Here is a 24,412-nt window from a genome sequence, read left to right as displayed (position 1 = left end):
TGTTTTATATTTATTATTATGGGGGGGGGGGGACAAGCACATGAGTTCAGCAAGTATCTAAGTCAAAGGACAAAGTTGCTTCTCTCCTTTCACTGTGGGTTCTTTCTATTATTTTAGATGCAACACCCTGAAAGTGTGCGTTCACCCCTCTAAGAAAAGATAGTGCACTGAACAAACTACTCACCACTGCGTTAAACTTACAGAAAAGGTAAAGTCAGGATTCCCTAAGTATCTGGACATGTCCCACCTCTCCTCCTCTTCCGCGTACCTGTTCATGGCCTGTATCTTCAGCCCTTCCTCAATGCTGTGGCTGAGTGCCTGCTGGTTATTGTGCTTGTTGATCCTGGCTAACACTCTCTCTTGATGAGCTTCATACTCATCACGACTTGGATAAATTTTGCTGATGAGTGCATCAAAATTTGGGTCTGGCCTTAATGATCTTTTAGAAACTAATTTTTTCCGACAGGTAGGGCATTCTTTGTTGCTAAATTAAAAGAAAAGAAAGAAAATGTAAATATGACCATTGGGCTAAAAACAAAAATATCCAATTTCTAAAGTTTAGTTATCTTTACTATCACAAAAAAGTAAAAACAGTTAGCTGAACTCTCTGTGAAAATTAAATAAAACAGGTTAATTAGGATTTCAAAAACCTTAGCTGATATACTTGTGGGGGAAGAGCTGAGGGCAGGGTATTGGGGCTCACTCATGCAAGTTCAGCACCTGGGAGGCTGAAGCAGGAAATTGCATAGGAACCCAAGGCAAATCTGAACCACATGGCAAGTTCCAGACTAGCCTGGGTACAATGTTTTTGTTTTTGTTTTTTAAAAACCTAGCTTAAGCCGGGCGGCAGAGGCAGGCGGATCTCTGTAAGTTCGAGACCAGCCTGGTCTACAAGAGCTAGTTCCAGAACAGGGTCCAAAACCACAGAAAAACCCTGTCTCGAAAAACCAAAATAAAAAAAAAAAAAAAAAAAAACCTAGCTTAAAACAAAGAAATAAACCAGGCGGTGGTTGCACACGCTTTTAAACCCACACTGGGGAGGCAGAGGCAGGCAGATCTCTGTGAGTTCAAGGCCAGCTTAGTCTACAAAGCAAGCCCAGGACAGCCAGGACTGTAACACAGAGAAACCCAGTCTCTAAAACCCAAAAACAAACAAACAAACAAAAAAGAAAAACTTACAAATTAAAATCTAGACATCACACTTTTTAAAAGGTCCCGTTCCCACATACTTATAGGCAACGTAGTCCCTAAATTCCAGAAAGCACTGCTGTACTACAAGCTGAGATCCAGTAATGACTCATTCCAACATACCCACTTCTAAGGGCTGTGATAATGCAATCCGCACAGAACCGATGCAAACACTCCTTTGTAGTCATGGTGTTCTTCAACATATCCAAACAAATTGGGCACATTAATTCACTGTGTAGACTTCTAGGTGAGACCACAATTTCCAAGCCATCTGTTATTGCCTCCTGTAAAAGAGTGACTACTTAATCTCTTCTTAATTATTGATAAATAAAAATACACAGAAGTACTGGAAAATCATAAAAATGAACATCTATGGCCATGACCCAAGTAACCACCACAGCCAACTCACAGCCATTTTGTCTTAGCTAAAATATTCCTCCAGGCTCTTGAACCCCACCACCTCTGCACTACTTTAACAGCCCTTAATACCAAAAGGATGACAAATGAAACAATGGACCATGACTGTAATTTAAGCATCTGGGAGGTGGAGGCAGGGTAGTCAGAAGGTTCAAGGTCATTCTCACCTACCAAGTGAGTTTGAAGCCACCCTGGAATATATAAGATTGTCTCAAAAAATTTTAAGATATTGACTCTTTCTGTCAAGTTCCCATATTCCTCCCTTTTCTTTTGAATGCTCCTCCGTCTCCTTTACTGGATCTTACCTAATTTCTAAACAGTGAATGCCTCTGGATGAAATTACAGATTTTATTGCTCTCTCTTGGTTCTCATACCCACAAATATACTGACAATCCCTAAATTTTTCCATTCTCCCCCAGGCTCCAGTTAGGCATCCCTGCCTGTCCGGTCCATGGGCAAACTTAAAATGAACAGTTTTTTTTTTTTAATTAAAGATTTCTGCCTCCTCCCCGCCACCGCCTCCAATTTCCCTCCCCCTCCCCCGTCAAGTCCCCCTCCCTCATCAGCCCAAAGAGCAATCAGGGTTCCCTGCCCTGTGGGAAGTCCAAGGACCACCCACCTCCATCCAGGTCTAGTATAGTAAGGTGAGCATCCAAACTGCCTAGGCTCCCACAAAGCCAGTACGTGCAGTAGGATCAAAAACCCATTGTCATTGTTCTTGAGTTCTCAGTACTCATTGTCCGCTATGATCAGCAAGTCCAGTTTTATCCCATGCTTTTTCAAACCCGGCCCAGCTGGCCTTGGTGAGTTCCCGATAGAACATCCCCATTGTCTCAGTGTAGTGTGGCGGTTTCTCAGGAAATTCGGGATCAACCTACCCCTGGACCCAGCAATACCACTCTTGGGAATATACCCAAGAGATGCCCTATCATCAATAAAAGTATATGCTCAACTATGTTCATAGCAGCATTGTTTGTAATAGCCAGAACCTGGAAACAACCAAGATGCCCTTCAATGGAAGAATGGATGAAGAAAGTATGGAATATATACATATTAGAGTACTACTCAGCAGTAAAAAACAATGACTTCTTGAATTTTGCATACAAATGGACGAAATAGAAAACACTATCCTGAGTGAGGTAAGCCAGACCCAAAAAGAGGAACATGGGATATACTCACTCATATTTGGTTTCTAGCCATAAATAAAGGACACTGAGCCTATAATTCGTGATCCTAAAATGAACAGTTTTAAGCATGCTTACTTCCAAGCTGACACTCCTCCCATTCCTGGCCCATTTACCTTCTCCAAATGTCCCCCCACTTTCCTCATTATTTCCTTACTGAAAAGGAAACTTCCCCCTTACTCAATTTCTCATATATGTAATTTTATGAATATTGAGTTATTTGGTCTCTATAAATTCTGTAGGTAAGGCCACATAATATTTTATTCACTACTATTCCCCTAGTACCTAGCAGAGGCTGGTATGGAAGTACATAACTCATTTGTTGAATGGATAAAGTGTCAGCCAACACATGATTCAGGACTACTATTATATAAGTTTATTGCTGTTAAGTTCTCTCTAAGTTTTCATTTTCTACACAGGTATCCCAGTTTACACAAATCTACTTCCCAAAATTAGAGTAGTCTGTATTACCTGAGGTGTTCGTTGTAATTCGTACAAACTGAGTTCCCATGTTTTGCTTAATGGTTGAGTTCCATTTGTCTGCACAGCCTGAGACATTGCTAGGAATAAAAAGGAAACAAAAAGATTTAGTATTTGTAAAGAAGGTGTTATGGTTCTAATGTATATGTATTCCCCAAACTGGGTCCAAACTTTAAGGTTTAGAAAGCAGTAATACCTCAGTATGCCTTTAATCCCAGTACTATGGAGGCAGAGGCAGGAGGAAGATCTCTAAGTTCAAGGCCAGCCTGTCTACAGAGCTAGTTCCAGGATAGTCAGGGCTATACAAAGAAACCCTGTCTCAAAAAAAGGGAGGGAGGGAAAGATTAAAAAAAAAGGGAGGGAGGGCGGGCAGTCGGTCGGTCATAAAATATAGGACCTTCCTACTCCAACTGAGAATATTTGGGAAATAGCAAATACAGAATACAGGCCAGGATTTTTCTCTGAAGTTACTTATCTTTATCTAGAAATGGGTTTTGTCAAAAAGGAGCACAAGTGCTTTCAATTTTATTTATTTATTTTTGGTTTTTTGTGACATGGGGTATGAAGGAAGCAAAGAAAGTCTATAATTTACAGGACACTAAGGAGAGGACAAACGGCTTGCACTTTTGGAAATTCTCAGAGGGACAAAGAAACTAAAAATAAAGGCTTAAAGAAAAGATAGTCTCTGGTTCATAACTGTCATGGTAAGCGTGGCTCTACTCTGCCATACCCATGACAGATGACACACTTCTGCAACCATGAGTAGTAAATCCTTCCTGCTTCATTTTCACAGATATTTAGGCCACAGTGACACACAACTAATACAGAAAGTTGGTACCAAGGAAGCAGGTCATTGTGGTGAGAAAACCTGGTCAAAAGATTACTTAGCACCTTGGAACTTGTTTGTGGGAGAATTCTGGAAAAGTTTAAAGAAGCTACTTAGGAAACGTGTACAGCAATGAGCAAAGAAAAATATAAGCAGATTTACTTATTTGATAGGAACTAAAAAGTTCCTAACACCAACAGGAATGCAAAGAGCAAAGGTGAAGCTTATGAAGTTTCAAACTAGAGACCACTCCATGTTACATTCTCACGAGGATGTTGTCTACAATGTCTCTGTGTTTAAACTTACTTACTTACTGCTTTTTGCAGATAGACAGACAGACAAGGCTAGGTTTCTCTGTATAGCCCTGTCTGTCTTGGAATTCCCTATGTACACCAGAGGGAGTTGAGCTGTCCTGGTATGATGTTGACCAATCTGTCCTCGAACTCAGAGATCCACCTGCCTCTGCTTCCTGAGTTCAGGGATCAAAGATGTGCCCCACCATCACCCGGCATGTTTATGCTTTATTAAAAGTGAAGTTTAACAGTGACAAGCTAATTAAGTTAGCAGGGTGATGTGGGAGACCCTCTGTGTGCTGTGATTACCATTAATGAATAAAGAAACTGCCTTGGCCTGTTGATAGGGCAGAACTTAGGTAAAGGGTGGGGGGGGAGATGAAACTGAATGCTGGGAGGAAGAAGGCAGAGTCAGGGAGCAGCCATGGAGCCGCCAGAGTCAGACATGCTGAAACTTTGCCGGTAAGCCACTGCCATGTGGCAATACACAGATTAATAGAAATGAGTTAAATTAAGAAGTAAGAGTTGGCCAATAAGAAGCTAGAGCTAATGGACCAAGCAGTGTTTTAATTAATATAGTTTCTGTGTGATTATTTCGGGGCTAAATAGCCAGGAATAAGCAGCTCTCTCCTGCAACAGCAGGGAAATTTTCAGGGCACAACAGCATACAGCATTCAGCATTTATTACTGCTGGCCACTTTTTAGCTAAGTTTATAATGACAAGCCAAAGGCAGAAGAAAAAGATTTGTCAAACATGCAGTCTGCCCTGAAAATGAGTGAATAAAAGATGTGGAAAAGAAAGGCTCATGAGCCAGGCTGGCTCTTACCTACAATCCCAGCACACAGAAGAAAAACTGCAAATTCAGAGCCAGGGAAACGATTCAGTAGGCAGCCACTAAGCCTGACAACCTAGTTCAACCCCTGGGACAAAGTGGAGAGGGTGAGTTCCACAGCTTGTCCTTTTTCACACCTGCCACAGTGGCAATGTACATATGCAAACACACACAATAGACTTAAAACTTAAAAAAGATTATGTTGGTGATGGTGGTGCACAACTTTAATCCCAGCAGTTGGGAGACAGAGAGACAAGCATCCAAATTCAAGGCCAGCCTGGTCTACAGAATGAGTTCCAGAACAGTCAGAACTACACAGAGAAAGCTCATTTGGAAAAAAACAAAATAAATAAAAAGAAAACAAGATTACAAACCAAGCAGTGGTGGGGCACACCTTTAATCCCACCGCTGGGGAGGCAGAGGCAGATGGATCTCTCCAGCCTAGTCTACACATCAAGTTTCAAGTCAGTGGAACTCTTTTTCCAAATAAATAAATAAAGGGCGGGAGGGAGGCAGCAGCAAATTCGAAGTCAGCCTGGTCTACACAGCAAGACCTGCAGGGACAGAAATGGGGCGTTTTGTTTGAGATTTTATCCTTTTAAGTCACAAGCATGCTACTCTGGAATAGTAGAAAAGATAACCTTAGGAGCACCTCAGGAACTGGCAAAGCCTACCTACTCAGTGCAGGCTCCAGGATGCAAAACTGTAATTTTTGAAAGGTTTTTCCCTTGGGGCGACTCTGTAGTACCATACTCCAACAAGAAAAACAACAGAATTAATTTTCATGGTTCAGAAGCCTTAGTACTTGAGTCCACTTGTAGCCATGTCTAAGGCAATGGGTCTCAACCTGTGGGTAACAATTTCTTTGGGGGGGGGGGGTCAAAGGATCCTTTCACAGGGATCTAAGACTGTCAGAAAACACAGATATTTATATTACAATTCAAAGCAGTAGCAAAATTACAGCTATGAAGAAATTATGGTTGGGGGTGACTACAATATAAGGAACTACATTAAAGGCCACAGCATTAGGAAGGTTGAGAACCACTAGTCTAAGGCAACCAAGATACAAGTACAGCTGGTGACATACCTGATACCTCACAGTGCCTTTGTACCAAACTACCAGGTCATGGAGACTTCCACTAGGATTTCAAAGAAAGGCTTAGAAGGTCAAGCAATCAATGAATGGAGGGTCAGAATCCATGCAGGCAGCCACATACACAATGGGCAATGTATAAACCCTGGGATACTCAAGTTGCCAGGAACATGGAATATCTACAAAAGAATGCTACAGATAGCTCAAGTGAAGCTCATGCCCAAGAATCAGACCATATGGGATGCAAATGAAAAGCCTATCCTGTCCAATACCTTTGGAGCTCAAATCACAATGCTACATGCCTAGATGCTGGACATGGGCCTATAGGATTTAATGTTACCCTACTAAATAGTCTTGCTTTGAACCAATTCTTCCTTGATAATCTCTCATCCCTCCCTTTTGAGGTGGGTCTGTTTGCCAATGTATGCTAGACATTTAATTTGATGTTTACATCTGTGTTCTTATCACTAAATACCTGGTAGAAAGAGTTTAAGAAAGGCATTTATCTGGCCCAAAGTCATCATGTCAGGGAAGGAATTGCAGAGGGTTCAGTTTTTGCAACCAAAAGCTGACTCAGCAGTTGCTTGTTACACTCTGCTCATCAAGTAGAGTTGCCACTGAGAGTACGACTGGGTTATAACTAGGCCTGCACACAGGTGTACAACCAACATGAAACAAGTACACAACTTAACTTGGTATATAGAACCAAAAATGTATACATTAATTGGCACTAACCATATCATATATTGATACATGTCTATAACACACTTAAAATAAAAGCTGTAGCACAAAATGACACTATTCATGCAAATTTAAAAGTCCAACCACCTAAAAACCACCCCCACCTAAAAAAAGCAGTATTTCTCAAATCACTTAAGTTAATATCAACTTTTCCCTCGGAATGCCAAGAAATCAGACTACTAGAAATTAGGCTACTGCAAAGTAGGCTGATAAAGTACATTATACTTGGGGGGTGGGGAATGACTCTTCTACTGTAACTTGAAAAACTACCCACTGACAAAAACACCTCCTATCCCTGTGTAACTTCACTGAAATGCATTACCTGAATAAACAGGAACAATAAACCAAGGAATTAGGTAACAGTGCAACTAAATTGAAGCAGGCTGTGTGGGAGACAGCCACTGAAATTACTGCTGTTACCAAAACAACACATGTCAGCATTACCTTAACCACTCCAGAGCTGTGTAAAAACATCCCTAAGTTATTTTTTAATCAATGTATTATCTTATCAAATGAAGAAACTGGGTACTGAAAAGGGTAAGAGGCTCAGAGAAAAGAAAGATGTAATAATAAACAGAAATGTTTTTATTTTTACATAGCCAGGGATTTCTGAGAAAAAAAAATCTATCCTTAACAAAAAAGTTCTCTAGAGATGAAACTCCAGACTACACACATTTGAGTGATTATAATTCCTAAATCTTGTCTAATTGTCTTGTGTGGAAACATCTTTTACATTCTAAAAATTAAGAATCCATTCTGCTTCCGTTGAGAATCTATCTGTTTATGTTAGAGATCAAAACCATTCGCCCTTTTCTAGGGAAGAAATTGGACCTGTTCTTTGTCTACCAAATTATCAGTTCTCACTGCACTGCTTTGGAGGAAGACTTGAAACAAAAGAGCTGAGCATTGCTGTAAATTTATCTGCCCCCACTCTACCAAGTCTTACATCTTCTTTCAAGGTAATATAAATACAATATGAAAAGTTTGTCAAATCATTCATTACACAGAAGGCAGTTCCTACTATCCTTTAGTTCAGGCATTAAGAGCAGTAACAGATTTTTGAAAACACTTACGTTTTCTGAACAAATGTACATCTAATAGCTGAATACAGACGTATAATCCAAACTACCAAGAAGCCTGAGAGGCAGGAGAATTTTGAATGCAAAGCCTCACTAGGCTACTGAATTAAGCTCAAAGTAGCCTGAACAAATTAATGAGACTGCCTCAAAATAGAAGAAGAGAGAAGAGGAAAGGGAGGAATTTCCCAACAGACATAGGGCTCTGAGTTGGGTCCTAAACTAGGGGTGGGAGATAAACACACATTAGGTCCAACAATACATTAGAAATGAAAACTTTCTTTCCATGTTTTTCCTTAGAACAACAGCTCTCAACCACTTGACCTAAGTAAGGATCCTTTCACAGGGGTCACACCTAAGACCATCAGAAAACACAGATATTTACATTACAATTCCTAACAGTAGCAAAATAAGTAGCAACGAAAATAATTTTATGGTTGTGGGTCACCACAACACGACAAACTGTATTAAAGGGTCATAGCATTAGGAAGGATGAGAAAATTGCCTTAGAAACTAAGTATTTCACTAAATGTTTTCCAATTAAAAAGCCACAGAGAAACCCTGTCTCGAAAAACCAAAAAAAAAAAAAAAAAAACACATTTAGTGAAAAGTTAGATTTGTATTTATTCAACTACATTATGGGTTAATCTTGCATAGTTGATGAACCTAACCACTAACACCATTTTTCTACATAAATGTTCATTTTATAATACCTGGCAAACAGAAAAATATACAGGCATTTGTAATCTATCAAAAAAAAAAAACCAACAATTTCCTACTCAAACCTCAAGATTCTAATATATAGAATTCTGACAGGGCCATATACTTGTTCTCAAGATCTTGTAACAAAAATTAAATCTACTAAACCAAAACTATCCTAGAGTAAGGACAATGAGCCTCCTTTAGAAGGGTCTTATGACACGATATGTGAGGCAGACAGAAGGCACAGGTAACCCTCTTGACTTTGCCTCCCACCTCTAGCAGTTACTAGTTATAGTTGTCACAGATGGACGTCTCAATGTCCAAAACACACAGGCCCTCCTTTAAAGTGGTATCAAAAGTAGAATCCAGGGTTTCCCAAATACTAGGCAAGTATTCTCTGCCACAGCCATGCCCACAGCTTTGGGGGAAATAATCTATAGGAATCAATGTTTTGTAAGGTCGTTGGCAAAGTTTAATAAGATGTTCGTATAAAGTGCGCGGCACGTTCCATAAAACCAAAAGACAGCATCTTTTCTATGTATTTCAATTTAAAGAAGTATTATTTCTTCACCCTCTGACATGCAAAAGATCAGGAAAATGTTATTTAACACCCCCTCCCAAACTTATCAAAACTCCACACTAAATCTTCTTCAAAAGGTTTAGTGGTTACATCCACGGGCTCAGGATGTACCTCACCTGGCAAAATGCTTACTTAAAATTCATTAAAACCCAGAGTTCAATTCCCCAGCACTACTGCCAACCCATACCAGTACCCCCAGCACTCAGGAAATGGAGGAAAAAAGATCACAACAGGGTCATCCTTGAACTCCACAGCAAACTGGCCTGGGCCCTGTGAGACTCTGCCCATAAAGATTTAAAAATAAATAAATTGGTAGGTGGACTCAAGACTGCTAATTGGAGACTTACTCTATAACAAACAAAAGTTGTCAGGGCAGATTTTATCCATCTTCTGTGTTAACAGCCTGTATGTGGCTTAATACTAAATGCAGTATTTAGAAACTTAAAGGGAACAGAAATGTACTGGAGACAGTTATAGCTAATATTTCACGTTAGATATTCTTCTAAAATGTTTCTTGGGTTAATGATTCAACCTCCAAACTCAATCTTTTAGGAACATTAGAATATATATAGGAAAGGTACATTGCAGCCCAACAGAATGGACACTAGGCTAACAGCACAGAGAAACATATAACCTTTAACCTTTAGTTACACTCTAAATAAGCCAGCCTGAAGGGAGACCCTGCCTCTTGCTGAAAGAGTAAATAGATAACTCAGTTCTGTGATAAGAGCCTCAAGCATATACTTCTACAACAAAGGTGAAAGACTTCATACAAAATAGCAGGTGCGAAGGCAAGAGCTGATACTGTATATTCTCACCAGAGCAGGGAGAACATGTAGGCACAACAGAGCTTCCACACTGAATAAAGTATTTTTAAAAGAAACTTGCTGGGCGGTGGTGGCGGCACAAGCCTCTAATCCCAGCACTCCGGAGGCAGATGTAGGTTGATCTCTGAGTTCGAGGCCAGCCTAGTCTACAAGAGCTAGTTCCAGGACAGGCTCCAAAGCCACAGAGAAACCCTGTTTCGAAAAACCAAAAAAGAAACTATATTCTATTCTGAGCTAAATTCTTATGTATTTATGCCTACAAATGTTTACCAGGTGCTTAAATTGTGAAATCTATTTACAGCACCTGAAATAAAACTACAGTTCAGTACGTTAGCAATAAATCACACTTCCTTTAAAACAGAAAGACCCTGAGTAAATGAGGTTATTTAGAAATATTCATTTGTACTTGGAAGGACTGCTGTTGTAAGACATTATTACACATTTAGTGCTTTAAGACAATAATTTATTCTCATACACACAGGTCTGGAAGCCAGAAGTTCTACAAACCAAGCTGTTGGCAGGGTTACTCTTTCTCACAAAAATGATTATCTTTTTGACAATGTCTGATGTGGGATTCCCCTCTGTATGCTATGAATATGTTTTATTACCATTGGTTCATGAATAAAGCTGCTTTGGCCAATGGCTTAGCAGAGCAAAGTCAGGCAGGAAATCTGAACAGACATATAGAGAGAAATTAAGTGGAGTCAGGGAGACACCATGTAGCTGCCGAAGGACACACCAGAACCTTGGAAATCTGAACAGACATATAGAGAGAAATTAAGTGGAGTCAGGGAGACACCATGTAGCTGCCGAAGGACACACCAGAACCTTAGGAACCTTACCGGTAGGCCAAAGCCTCATGGCAATACACAGACTGATAGAAATGGGTTCATTTGAGGTGTAAGAGCTAGCTAGGAATACGCTAGAGTCATTGGCCAAACAGTGTTGTAATTAATATAGTTTCTGTGTGATTGATTATTCAGGTCTGAGAGGCCAGGAAACGTTAAAAGCAGTCTCTGCTTACACTTTCACTTAAAAAAGTCACACTGGAGAACAGCAGAATTGAGCTTTAAAATTTATATCTATAAATCTCTGATTTTGTGTTGGCCCCATTCATATCTATCTTGGGTTGCATAAAGCGCATCAGGAGGTAGGTGGGGCCTTGATGGAAGTATCTGCTATTGCTTTTAACTTTGGGTAAATGCATTCCTTGGTGTGTGGCCACATCATTTCGATCTTGGTTTCTGTGGTCACACTGCTTTCTCTTCTGTTGCTCTAATCTCTCAGCAGCCCATTCTTATTAAGAACATGTACTGACATTCCCAGGCCCACTGTTTCAAAATTATTAATTTTATTATATATGCAAAGGCCTTCTTTCTGAGCAAAGTAACATATCTTTCAGAGAATGTAATATGTATATACTTGGGGTTTATTTTTTATAACACCTGTGAAAACTAACACACCAATGATAACTAATTCTCCACTAATAGCACTTAAAACTATCCAGCATAAGATTACTTTTCTTTAGCTTTGTACTATGAAATAGACAACAGGAAATATCATTTCCACATTATCCCATTTACAGTTTCCTTCAATAGTCTGAGATATACTCTTTTAAGTACTATAAAATAACAGAACTTCCTCTATTTTTAACAAGACATTCATCATTTTTATTCCATGGTTAGTGTCCTTCTTCCTGAATAGAGCAAAATAAAGATCACTTCAAATCCATTCTCCCATCTCTAAATTTTTCCTTTACTTCTTCCATTGTATTTTATAACATGCAAATGAGCAAACAATTTCTTCCTTAATTAATGTTTGCTTACAAGATACAGATGATAGGTTTTAGAAATTTACACAGGGAATAAGAATTTCCAAGTAAGCAATCCAACTGCTATCGTAACCCTGCCTACAGTGACTGTCACTCATAGATACAACCTTCAGCACGGTAATCTAATCTAAAGCCAGACACCAATCTCTGCAGACTCCTAAAGACAAAGAAGGTGCTCTTCACTCTTTTGAAAAGCTTATTGTACTTAACACCTGGAACACTCATCTGAACTACTACTGCATTAGCTGTACTTCTTTTTAAAAAAATATTTATTATGTATACAATATTCTATCTGGCATATATGCCGGCAGGCCAGAAGAGGGCACCAGACCTCCTTACAGATGGTTATGACCCACCAAGTGGTTGCTGGGAATTGAACTCAGGACCTTTGGAAGAGCAGGCAATGCTCTTAACCGCTGAGCCATCTCTCCAGCCCCTTAGCTATACTTCTTAAGCAGTATCATGAATTCCTAATTATTGTATTTCTTTTACACATTATGGAACACAGAGAAGAAAGTATTCAGGTCGACTTTCCAAATCTTTATTATCCAGTATTAAATTGTCTTTTTCTTTGTTTTTCCACAAGACAGGCTCTCTTTATGTAACCTTGGCTGTCCTGGAACTCACTCTGTAGACCAAATTGGCCTCAAACACAGAGATCCGACTCCTGAGTGCTGGGATTAAAGGTGTGTACCTCCACCACCCAGCCTGTTTTCAGAAAACTGATAGACCCTTTAATAATATTTGTTAAAAGGAAAATAAATTATAATAAAAATAATAAAAAATAATAAAGACTTTGGAAGTTTCATTTAAAATGTAGACCCACACAAGGTGGCAGTCTTTATAGAGTAACCCACTCTTCTGCCATCCTATCTCATCTCCTCTAATGCTAAGCCTCTACATAAAAGATACTTTATTGATGGTTCACTTCTGTCTTTCTCTGTGGTTTCAGGATATACCTACAATGGTCCTGCAATGGTCAGTACTACCTATCTCAGTTGCAATCTAATTTTCTTTTGGTCCCTTTACCCAACCATATTTTTAGCAGAGTCATAATAAAGAATGTCATAATAAATGACAAGCTCCAACAGTCCACTTACTGGCTAACGGACAGGACAACACCAATGTATGCTTTCACACAACTTGATAAATAACACAAGGGCACGAATTAGGGAGGAATAAAAATCTGACAAAGCTCCCTAGAGGAAAGGAGTCCTCCTTGGAGAAGGGTAACTAAGTAACTAAGTGAGGAAAGAAAGGTCAGGTAGCCCAGGATGGCCTTGAACTAACAGAGATAGATCCTCTGCTTCTGTCTCCCAAATCCTGGGACTAAAAACGTGTGCCACCATTCCCTGGCACTATACAATGCAATCTTTCAAGACCTCAGTGAGCACCTTCCCCTCCAAAATAAACACATAAACAGATAGATAAATAATCACAAAGCTCAGTACTGGAGAGATGGCTTAGCAGTCAAGAGTGCTCACTGCTCTGGCAGACCTCAGTACCCAGAACCATCAGGCAGTTCACAACCACCTATACCACTAATTCTAAGGGATCTGACACCTCTGGCCTCAAAGAGCACCTGCATAAAGGCTCACACACATACACATAAATAAATATAATGAATAAATAAAAACATCATTAAAAAGAATCATAAAAGCCCATCTCAAAATTCATAAAGAATTTCAAGAAACCTAGAATCAATATAATGTTGAGAAAGGAAAAAAAGAATTTGTGTTTAAAATTTAGCATGAACCTACATTTCTCAAAATGATGTGGGTTGGAGAAATAGCTCACAGCCTTGGAGCCAAGATTATTCAAATGGGGAAGGGAGAAATGAATCTTTTCAACAAATACTGAGAAGATTCCGGTACCCACGCGCAGACAAATGATGCTAGACCCAAATCTTACTATACACAAACTATCTCTGACACTGGATTCTGCAATACTGTGGGGTATCAAAATCACAGAAGAATACTGTCAAGAATGAAAGAAAAAGTAGCCTACAAAATGTAGAAAATATTTGGAGAGTATGTGGTAAGAGATTAACGTCTAGGATATAGGATACATTAAAGAACAAAAACTAAAAGCAATAAAATGAATAGCTATTTTTTAAAAATAGGCAAATAACTGATATACAAATATTTCTCCAAAGATATACAATAATAATAAACAAAAAGGGGGTTCACTCACACTAATAATTAGATATATGCTAATAAAAACCACCTCTCCTCCCTCTCCCGCCTCTCCCTCAAAAGCAGTTTTCAGCTTTGTAAAATGCTGCTGCCACAAGGTGGAGACAATCTGATAACAGGAATACTCGGTACTGAAATAGGAGCAAGGACAAACTTTCCATGCTAATGGAAAGAGCCCAGCTTCAGTTCTAGGGTGAACTAAGGCTAAACACTTTAGTTGAAGATCCAGTTTCCTTATTTATAAATTTATATTAAGTAGCCCCAGAAGCATTTTTAATGCTCTAAGGAACAGAATTTGCCTCATTCTCCTAAGCTGATATAACGAATATACTTTTAACAGCCTTGTTCAACTTCAATACCCTAACCATTATTACAACCTTTACCATCCATCTTTTCTTTCCAAAGCAAGCCAAAAAGAAGCAAACAACACATTAATCTACACTCAGAAGCCAAGCATAGTGGTTCACACCTACAATCAAAGAGCAGGGGAGGGAGGGGAAAGAGGAAAAGGAGTTGAAGAACAGCTCTAGCTACGTGTTAAGTTCAAGGCCAACCTGGGCTAAATAAAGATGGAGTTCCTTGTAGAAAGTTGTATTTATAACAAGAGAATAACCAAAGCCAGGCGTGGTGGTTCATGCCTTTAATATCAGCACTGAGTCTGAGGTCAGCCTGGACCTCAAACCCTATCTCGAAAAACCACCACCAACAATGGAAACTAAAAAACTCTTTGAATTAAAAAAAAAAAAAAAAAAAAAAAAAAAAAAAACTAAAGGGAAAAATAGCCCTTTTGAAAAGAAAAAGCTTTTGGAGCTCCAAGTTGTAAAGGCCAGATAAAACCCACATGCTTATAAAAGGAAGCATAAAAAAATAAACCAAAACAGTTAAGAACAAAAATCCAAAAATCTGAGGTTTATCAAAGCTCACAAAAGCAGGAAAAAAATTCTCATGGTTGATAAACTGAAATTGTGACTTTAAGTAAATGAATCCATAATAGGTCTAAACATCTATGAAATGGTGTTTCACACCTTTTTCCTAATGCTGCGACCTTTAATACAGTTTCTCACATGTGGTAACCCCAACCATAAAATTATTTCATTGCTACTTTCTAACTATAATTTTGCTACTGTTATGAATGGCAATATCTGACATACAGGATTTCTGATATGCGACCCACAGGTTGAGAATTGCTGTCTTAAAGTAATGTGGAAGTAATGGAAGAAGTTCCATTACAGTACGTGTATCACATATATATGTTTACACTTTGTGATGCCTACCTACTAAAGCAATGCTGTTTAATCATTAGGCGTGTGTTGGTGGTGCTGCTACAGGGACAGAACCCCGATGCACGTAAGGCAAGAGACCTCCCAATGATGAACATCTCCAGCCCAGGCTTTTATAAACTTTTTTCCCTTCTACTTTAATTTTTTAACAAAGAATTTTACTAGGTAATCCAGACTAGCCTACAATGTCCAGAGATGTTTTGCAATCCCTCTCCCTCTTTAAAAAGAGTTTCTCTGTATAACTGCTGTGGCTGTCCTAGAATTTGCTCTGTAGACCATGCTGGCCTCAAACTCAGAGATCCACCTCCCTCTACCTCCCAAACGCTCAGATGGTTCACCAAGTGAGCCACCACTGCCAGAGAAGCTTTGTGATCTTGACAGAGTTAAATCTGGTGTGGTGATGCGCACCTTTAAGGCCTCCCAATGACTAACAGCCCCAGCCCAGGCTTTTATAAACCCAGAGGCAGGTGAATCTCTGTGAATTCAAGGCCAGCCTGCTCTACAGAGTTCCAGGACAGCCAGGACCCAGGGGTACATAGTGAGGCTCCTTTTTAAAAACTAACAAAGCATAAACAAACAAAACTAAGAGAAAACTATACACAACATACCATATTTATGGGAGCTTAAACAATAGCTCAGAAGCAAAGAAGCCACAAGTAGCTCACAACCAACCTCAGTTCCTTAAGTACTAGGCATGCACATGGTACACATATCTACATGTAGGCAAAAGCAATCATACACATAGAATAAAAGTAAATCTTTAAAAAGAAAAATTCGTACACAAAACTGGACAGACCTGTAATCCCCGTCCTCAGGCTGAAGTGAGTTCAAAAGAAATCTGAGCAATTTGGTGAGACCCACTTAAAAGACAAAGCAAGGGTGGGTCTACTACTTCTGGACAATCAAGGGAAGAAAAAGGCTACATTAACCCAGTAGCATGGTCTTTGGGACACTATAGTTTTCACTCTTCAACTTGGGAGGGGGCAGGGATAATGGTGGTTCAAACTGAAGCTATTCCTGCCTCAGCATTCCTCGGTGCTGAAATTACCACTATCTCCCTCCACTTCTTAACAAAAAATCCTGCAAACCCAACATTCTTAATGTTTTCTGTCTGTAGCTCCCACTAAGAATCTGATGAAGAACCCTCACCTCTGAGAAAAAAAAAAGCATCACCAACACAGTATATCTACAATTCCTCCCCTTCCTGTTCAATCCTTACAACTGTCTATCAAATATGGAAATTTAACCTTCAGTCATTGCCTCTAATCCCAGCCCTTGCCAGGCAGGTGAATCTCTGTGAGTTCAAGGCCAGCCTGGTCTGCACAGCAAGTTCCAGGACAGGCTCCAAAACTACAGAGAAACCCTGTCTCAAAAAACAAAACAAAAATAAATAAAATAAGCTTTAGTCAAAGTTATCACCAGGATAGGGTATAAGCTACAGATAAATGGATCTCTCTTTTTGTTCTTCACATACATTCCTGCTTACAATTGGCTTTTTAAACTTTTTTTTAAAAGTCATTTATCTCTTATCATATTTACAAATAATCATCAGGTCAAATGGACTAGCATATAGACCACATGAATACACAAACACACTCAGAACACCCAAGATCTGCTTGTAGTTAGAGTCAGACCTAGAAACCAAGTAAGTAAGCCTCTCCCTTCACCACCTTTTCTAAGAGTTGGCTGGGGGTTGAGCCTAGGGCCTTAGGCAAAGGAGGCGAGCACTACCCTGAGCTGGAACCCTAGCCCTACAAATCAAGTTTCTTACTGCCAACTTTGAAGCTCCCTTCTACTACACACACTACCCTTTCAGTAATATATAGTAAGCCTTTGAGAAGACATCTGGCTGAGTTCCAAGATAGCCCTCATGTGCTAAATTAAATTCTGCATAGAAAACAGTGTAAATAGTGAGAGCTTAATGCAATTACTGACATGGAGATATACGTATTTTAAAAAATAAACAATTAGTTTTAAATCAATATGGTATGTGTGTGGTGGAAGAAACCAGCGGGGGGGGGAAAAAATCAAAGCAAAGTACTATATAGGATCTACACATTTCACAATAGCCAACTAGTAATAGTCACCAATACAATGAAGGAAGAAGTGAGAATTGATAAAAATCTGTCAAAACAAAGGAGGAACTTGTTTTCTCTTTCAGAAATAGCATTAAGAAAGAGGTTTTAAAAAGTCTTTTGAGGGGAGCATTAAAAAATATTTCCTAGTTCTAAAATCAGAAATCTAAAGTTGCTTTTCTATCATTTGCCAGTGTTATAACTGTTTTCAATGAAACAAAGTGAACTCTTACATCCAGAAAAACTATTCTTGAATGATCTAGGAAGGAGGAAACATGTCTGCAACAGCTTATTCCCATTATCCACTAAAAAATCCTGGAAACACCTATATACACAGTACAAGACTTAAAGTACAAGGAAACAAGTTTTTACAATTTCAATGGATAAGGTACAAAATACTTAATTACGTGACAAAATTGAGATTGCTCACCAAAACAGCTTTCATACGAGGCAACAGACACAAAAAGAAAATAAAGGTGAATTTGATCTGAACATAGAATAAAAACAATGCTAGTCATTAAGCTTAGCTAAACAGAAGAACAGGAAGCTGGCTGCTATGTCCTTTGGGCTCCCAAAACACATCACTCATCTGTTACTGCATTTAACACACCGTACAGTGGTTTGTCAATTCCCCTTAAGGACAGAGCCCTTTAATGTATTTTTCTATATCTAATTCCTAGCAAAATAGTCTGGCACAACAGAAAATGATGAATGTTTTTTGAAAGGGAAGATAAGGCAGAGTTTCCTATTAAAATTACTGTATTTTATCATGTGCCATTGTGCAGGTCTTTTATTCACTGTCAATTCTAAATCACCCTCCTAAACCAGTGTATGGAGACAAAGTAAAATTCTTCACCCAAATTTCATGGTTCTTCTGTCAGGAGGGTTTCTGCTAAGTTTTGCTACTAAAGGTAGGAGAATGGTGACTGGAAAACAGGAATGGGTCTCTTTTTAAAAGGCTGCAGCTAAGTTGAAACTGTAGTTGGCCCCTGGCTGAGGTGGCAGAAACTGGCTCTAGTATCCTGCGTCCTTTGGTACTTCCAGAGCCAGCCATCAACATCTTTCTGTAAACAGCTGACCTCTACAAAATCTAGTTTCATGGACCCTCTTCTTAAACCTCATAAGGTTTAACTGCTATTAACATTTCCTTCGCTTTTATAATCATCTAACCAACTTCCTAATATTAAATATGTTGTTCTTACTGAAGCTAGTATTCTTTACTGAGACTTAGTATATGTAGATGGATGTTTTCCCTATGTGTATGTGTATATAGGCATATAGTGCTGGCAGAAGCCAGAAGGAGCATCAAATCTGCTGGGATTGGAGCTACACCTTGTTATGATCCACCATGTGAATCTGGGAGTCCAAATCCAACTGTGGTCTTCTGGAAGAGAAGCCAGTGCTCTTAACTGCTGAGCCATCTCTCCAGTCCTCTAGACCCAGTGCCTCTAACTGCTGTCATCTGAGATACCTTGCTGCCTCAATAAATTTGAGATTATTTTATAAAATCCATTTTTAAAAGGCTAACTTGAAATCAGTCATTTGTTTCTGTTAAGGAGAAGCAAAAAAGTCACTCAACTTTTGTTTGTAATCCAAGCCATTCAGCTTTGGAATAAAGAACAAATAAAAAGTGAGGATAGTTCAAACATACTCCGTTCTTTACTACAGCACAGTCAGACTGCTGACACAGTGGGAGTTGATCTACACTCCACTGTTCTCAATTTAAGTGAGAGGTAAGACTGCTACATGTGGGGGTTTTGTTTGGTTTCTTTTTGCTGCCAATCTGGTCCAGATATGCCCCCTATCATTCAAGGAAAGAACTAACGATTCAATCCAGCACTAAAGCAAGCCTAAATTTACCACTCACTTTCAAGCTGGTTTTCTCAGTGCTGGGATTAAATCTGGGTTCTACACACGCTAAACACAATCCCCACGGCTTAACTATGCTCCTGGCTCCAAGCATAATTTTTACATTTTACACACTAACTTTGAATTCTAATTTCTTCATTTAAAAAAAAAAAAAAAAAAACTCCACCACTAGGATGGGCATGGTGGCCCAGCCCTTCATTCCCAGCACTCAGGAGGAAAACGCAAATGGATCTCTGGAAGTTCCAGGCCAGCCAGGGCTATACAGTGAGACCTTGTCTCAAAAATAAAATCACAACTCCACTCTACAACATAGAAAAAAAGCTTCTTTCAAAAGAGCCCCTAAGCAACACATGTTAAAAGCAAACAAGAGAAATCCCTAAGACATTTTTTAATCTGCCTGCTACTTACCACTTCGTTAGCATGCCTTCACTAAATATTTCAACTAAAATTAACTTTTAAAGCGATTTCTCACTATTTAATACACATAAACTAACTTTTAAATTTTTGACAAATGGCAGCTATGTAGAAGCAATTCATTCTCAACATGTGTGAAGACACAGGGATCTTTCTTTGGAACTTCTGGTGGCACAAAGCAGCTCAACATCTAATCAGACAAACTACCTACCCATCATACCCATCCACTTAGCTGCCAAATACCCACAAAGCTTTAAAACAGAATTCTAGTGGAGTTTCTCTACTCAGAACAAAATCGTTAACAGACCACCCACGGACAGTCAAGGAGTCAGTATCTAGCTAGCTACTGCCTGTGAACAAAAGTACAGCTAATTTCTAATTAATGGGTCTCATTACAAATTCAAAACATCTATGTGAAATCAAACTATACACACCCATATATGAACTAACAAAGACCCACAGAATCCAGAACCACAAGTGTCCAATTTTTTCCCCCTTGGAAGACTGGGTCTCACTATGTAGTCCAGGCTGGCCTGGAACTCAGAGACTGCTTAAATGCTGGAATTAAAGGCATGCACCATTACATCCAACTGAGTGTCCAACCTTTTGACATTGTGACAAGATGCTGTCATCTACAAACTTGTTGGGTCCCATTCTTAGCTATCCACGAATGTATGTGGCTTAGGCAACAAGTTGGGCACTCATGAATGCTGGGAATAAGGACCTTGAGAAAATGGACTGGTCAGGGAGTGGTGGCACATGCCTTTAATCCCAGCACTCAGGAGGCAGAGGCAGGAGGATCTCTGTGAGTTTGAGGCCAGTCAGGTCTACAGAGCAAGTTCCAGGACAGGCTCCAAAGCTAAAGAGAAACCCTGTCTCGAAAAAACATAAAGAGAAAGAAACAGACAGACAAATGAATGCAAGAAATCAAGCAAGTAAAATATGATTATCTTTCAAGCTATGTAACACTAATTAACAATCAGTAGCAGGTTTGTATGTTTGCAGAGTGTCCACAATCTCAAGCATTCTTCCTCTCTAGATTACAAACTGGAGTTGGGTATGTAACTGGGTGGTAAAGCTAGTGGAAGGGAAGTGCTGCTGACTGACCCAGAAAGTACCAACACTCTAGCTATACTGTCAGACCTATAACCCCAGCAGGACTTCCAGGAATCCAAGGAGATCCCACCTCAAACTATGATACATATTTCATTTCTCCAAAATTTAAGAAAACGAGTCATTTCAAACTATGAGGTGAAGTCTCTTTAAGTCATACTAGAAGCATTACCATAATATAACAAAGTCCTTTTTTTCCTCTGGATAGCCCTGGTTGTCCTAGATAGCCTCAGTAGACCAGACCAGGCTGGCCTTGAACCCAGATATTTGACTGCCCCTGCCTCCCAAGTGCTGGGATTGATTAAAGGTGTGTGCCGTTACAGCCCCACTTAAAGTACATTTTAATATGTACTCATTTCTCTTGCTAGAAGGACTTATGCTTCTTTGCTAATGTATAGAGATTAAACTGTCCCTGAAACATCTGGTTATATATTACTCATTAGACATGCATCACCTTTATTCCCAAACTGCATAATATGAACACAAATCTTGAGTAAATCAAATTAAAGAGTATACGTCTGACATCAGAAACCTACGACCAGTGACAGACTAATGAGATTTCAAACATGTTTGCTGACTTGGTCTATATTTCTATATACTCTACATATGCACTGTCTTGAATGATACACAGAAAAAAATAATAAAATAAACAAGAACAACAAAGCCCACTAACTTCCCAGTATTTGGCATGCCTGAACTATCTGTTATATGACTTGTTCTAATTTGAGGCTTTCTGTGCAGCACATTTGAGGACCATTATCTTATTTTTTTTTTTCAAATACAAAGACTGGCAGGACCCAGCCAATTATCCTTCCTAACAGCTCCTTTTAGAGGTTTGGCCTTTGCTTGCTTGGTTGTCGAGGCAGTCTCATAGATCCCACAAGGGGCTTTAGGTAGCAAGGGATGACCTTGAACTCAGGAACACCCTTGTCTCCACTCCTGAAGACTAGGTTACAGGTGCGCGTCTACACTCCACCTATAACTAATGTCAAGTGTGCATTCCACAAAGGTGACTCAGAAATTATTAAAGAAAACTTGGAAAAAGTAAAAAGCCGTATTTGCTGTGGTACCCCTAGAAAAAGGAATGTTACATACTTTTCAGTAATTTTCCTAAACAATGGGTTATGTGTCCCATCAAGACTTCACTAAAGATACCTGTTGGTTATGACAAGTACAAACTTCAGAGGGCAAAGAGGTATATCCAGGAGTAATATTGCTGCCATTTGAGTTCTTTATATCAAAGGATCAAATTTCAATTTAAGACACAAAATATAAATTGTGGTATTGAATGTGTAATCTCAACACTTGGAAAGGTGAAACTGGAGGATTGCCTTAAGTTACATATGGAGTTAAGAAGCCAGCTTATAGAATGGGTTGCTATCAATCTGAATTATTAAAATATTCAACAATTAAAAACATTAACTACCAAGTCCACTAAGCACTCTGGTTGATTATCTCGGAACTACAAAAAATAAATTATTTAATGCAAACGACCCATGGTGCTTTTAATTAAATGATCAGCTTCAATTACTGACACTGTGCCTCCTGTTTTTATTTCAAAAGAACCGCATAGTACTAAAAAATGCTTAATGCACATCTAAGATTTTTCACACACCGCATAGAAGTCTGACATCTTCACAACACGTTACAAAGCAAACAAACTTCCGACAGTCTCTTAAGACACCCAAAGGAGATTGGTGGACATGACCCGGTTATTTTAGTGGGCAAAATAATCGGAATGAACCTCAAAGTTTGCAAGACCGAATTTTTTTTTTTTTACCAACAGTATCTCTGCGAGTACGAAAAGGACTTCTGTAGCAGGGAAATGATCCTAACCACTAGGACCGGGGCTGGGGAGTCGACAGGGAATCAAGGATTTCGGCACAAACGTCCCGGGTTCAAAACGCGAAGCTGCCAGAACAGACCGAGCCGCCCCCTTCCCCCAACGCCACCTCGGGGGTGAGCCCGCGGCTCTCCGAGGCAGCAACAGATACTCCGGAGCAGGGAGCGGCTCTCCAGGAATGTGGGGCCAGGAGAGGGTCCCCGGCCCACCCCGATCCCGGGTACCGAAGGCAGGAGGGTCGTCGACCCCAGGCGCCCCACCCCGCCCCCACGGCGAGGACCTCCCGGTCCCGCGGGGAAGCCCGGGGGGAAGTTCGCGTGTTGCTCCGGAGCCGCCCGTGAGGCCCCCGGCAGCCGTAAGCCGACGGCGGCGCCGACGCGCTCCACGGGAAGGGCTCCCGACGCCTCGCCAGCCCGGTGCTCACGGGTCGCGAACAATGAGCCCTCCCGGGCGGGCCGCGAGCGGCCGAGCGAGCGAGCGACCGGGGGCGGCGGCGCCATCGCCTCACGGCTCCTCGCGGCCCGCGGACACACACACACACCCCCAGCCCCGCCGCCGCTCGGGCCTCAGCCAGCCCGGCGTCCCCCTGCCTGCCGCCGCCCCCCGCCCTCGCACCCCTCGCCGTCCCGTCCGCCCCGCTCACCGGCTTCTGCCCCAACCCGGGGCTCCGTTGGCCGCGGCCGGAGCGAGACTCGAGGATCAACCGCCGGCGCCGCCGCACAATATGGCGAGCCTCGGCTTCCGCAATGGAGCTCGGGAAATACAACAGGGGCCGCTCAATATTCATGAGAGACTGGGGGGGGGGGGGAAGCCGGCTCGGCCGGAGCTGCGGGGAGGGCGGGAAGGAGCGAGGGAGGAGGCGGAGGCGCGGGACGCGGACGTGCACCGCGCGGGGAGGCCCCCGGCGTAGGGGAGGGGGCGTGCCTCGTGCAGGCCCCCACCGCCCGACGCCGCCAGGCCACGCCCACATCCTGGCCCCGCCCCCTCCCGCGGCCGCACCACGCGGGGCGCCCCCGGCGCGGGCGCAGCCCCCAGCCGGAGCCTGCTGCCTTGGGCGCCTCCGTTCTGTCTGCGTTCCCAACCTGGAGCCTTTCTCGGCCTGCCTGGGCCCACAGGTTGCGCCTTCCCGCCCGCTACTGAGGTTTTTAGACTTGGACTCCTAGCCCCTGACTTCGGCGTCCTCTTACACATCCCAGCACTAGAAATCCTCAGGATTTCAGCGGCAGAACTTTCTGGACTTTGGCCGCCCTGCATCCCAGTCTACTAGACACTTCATCTTTACTGAGTAAACTCGCAAGAGCTAAGGAAAGTGACCTTCAACTCTGGAAATGTACGCTTGGACTCCCGTTAGCATTTGTTCCTACTGACCCCCCCCCCTTCCTGCTGTTTATATCAACCTCCTTGGCTCTTTGAAATCATGTATTATCTTCAGAACTTGAACTTGAGAACTTAAGCAGCTATGGATAGTCTAGTCATCTTTACCCCAAACAAAACCAGTTAGCCTACAAGAAGTTCAGTAATACCTGCATTTACATTTTGACCTAAAGAAGTA

The 24,412-nt window shown here is 41.0% G+C and overlaps 1 protein-coding gene across 1 annotated transcript in view; it reads right to left on the bottom strand.

Annotated features, from left to right (window-relative positions):
- Positions 1-23,671, bottom strand: part of Rnf2 (ring finger protein 2) — a 29,114-nt gene extending 5,443 nt beyond the window's left edge. Inside the window, exons 1-4 of the mRNA XM_050162925.1 lie at positions 23,504-23,671; positions 3,261-3,349; positions 1,312-1,472; positions 269-484 (exon numbers count right to left, since the gene is read on the bottom strand). Coding sequence (XP_050018882.1) covers positions 269-484; positions 1,312-1,472; positions 3,261-3,347 — 464 coding nt within the window. The 5' untranslated portion in view covers positions 3,348-3,349; positions 23,504-23,671. The remainder of the gene's footprint in view (positions 1-268; positions 485-1,311; positions 1,473-3,260; positions 3,350-23,503) is intronic.
- Between the last annotated feature and the right edge of the window lie 741 nt (positions 23,672-24,412).

Source organism: Alexandromys fortis, unplaced genomic scaffold, assembly GCF_014885135.2.
Source record: "Alexandromys fortis isolate MF-2015 unplaced genomic scaffold, M_Fortis_MF-2015_v1.1 scaffold_126, whole genome shotgun sequence".
NCBI classification, from domain to species: Eukaryota; Metazoa; Chordata; class Mammalia; order Rodentia; family Cricetidae; genus Alexandromys; species Alexandromys fortis.
The sequence above is the reverse complement of the archived record's forward strand: the minus strand, read 5'-3'. Positions and strand labels throughout refer to the sequence as shown.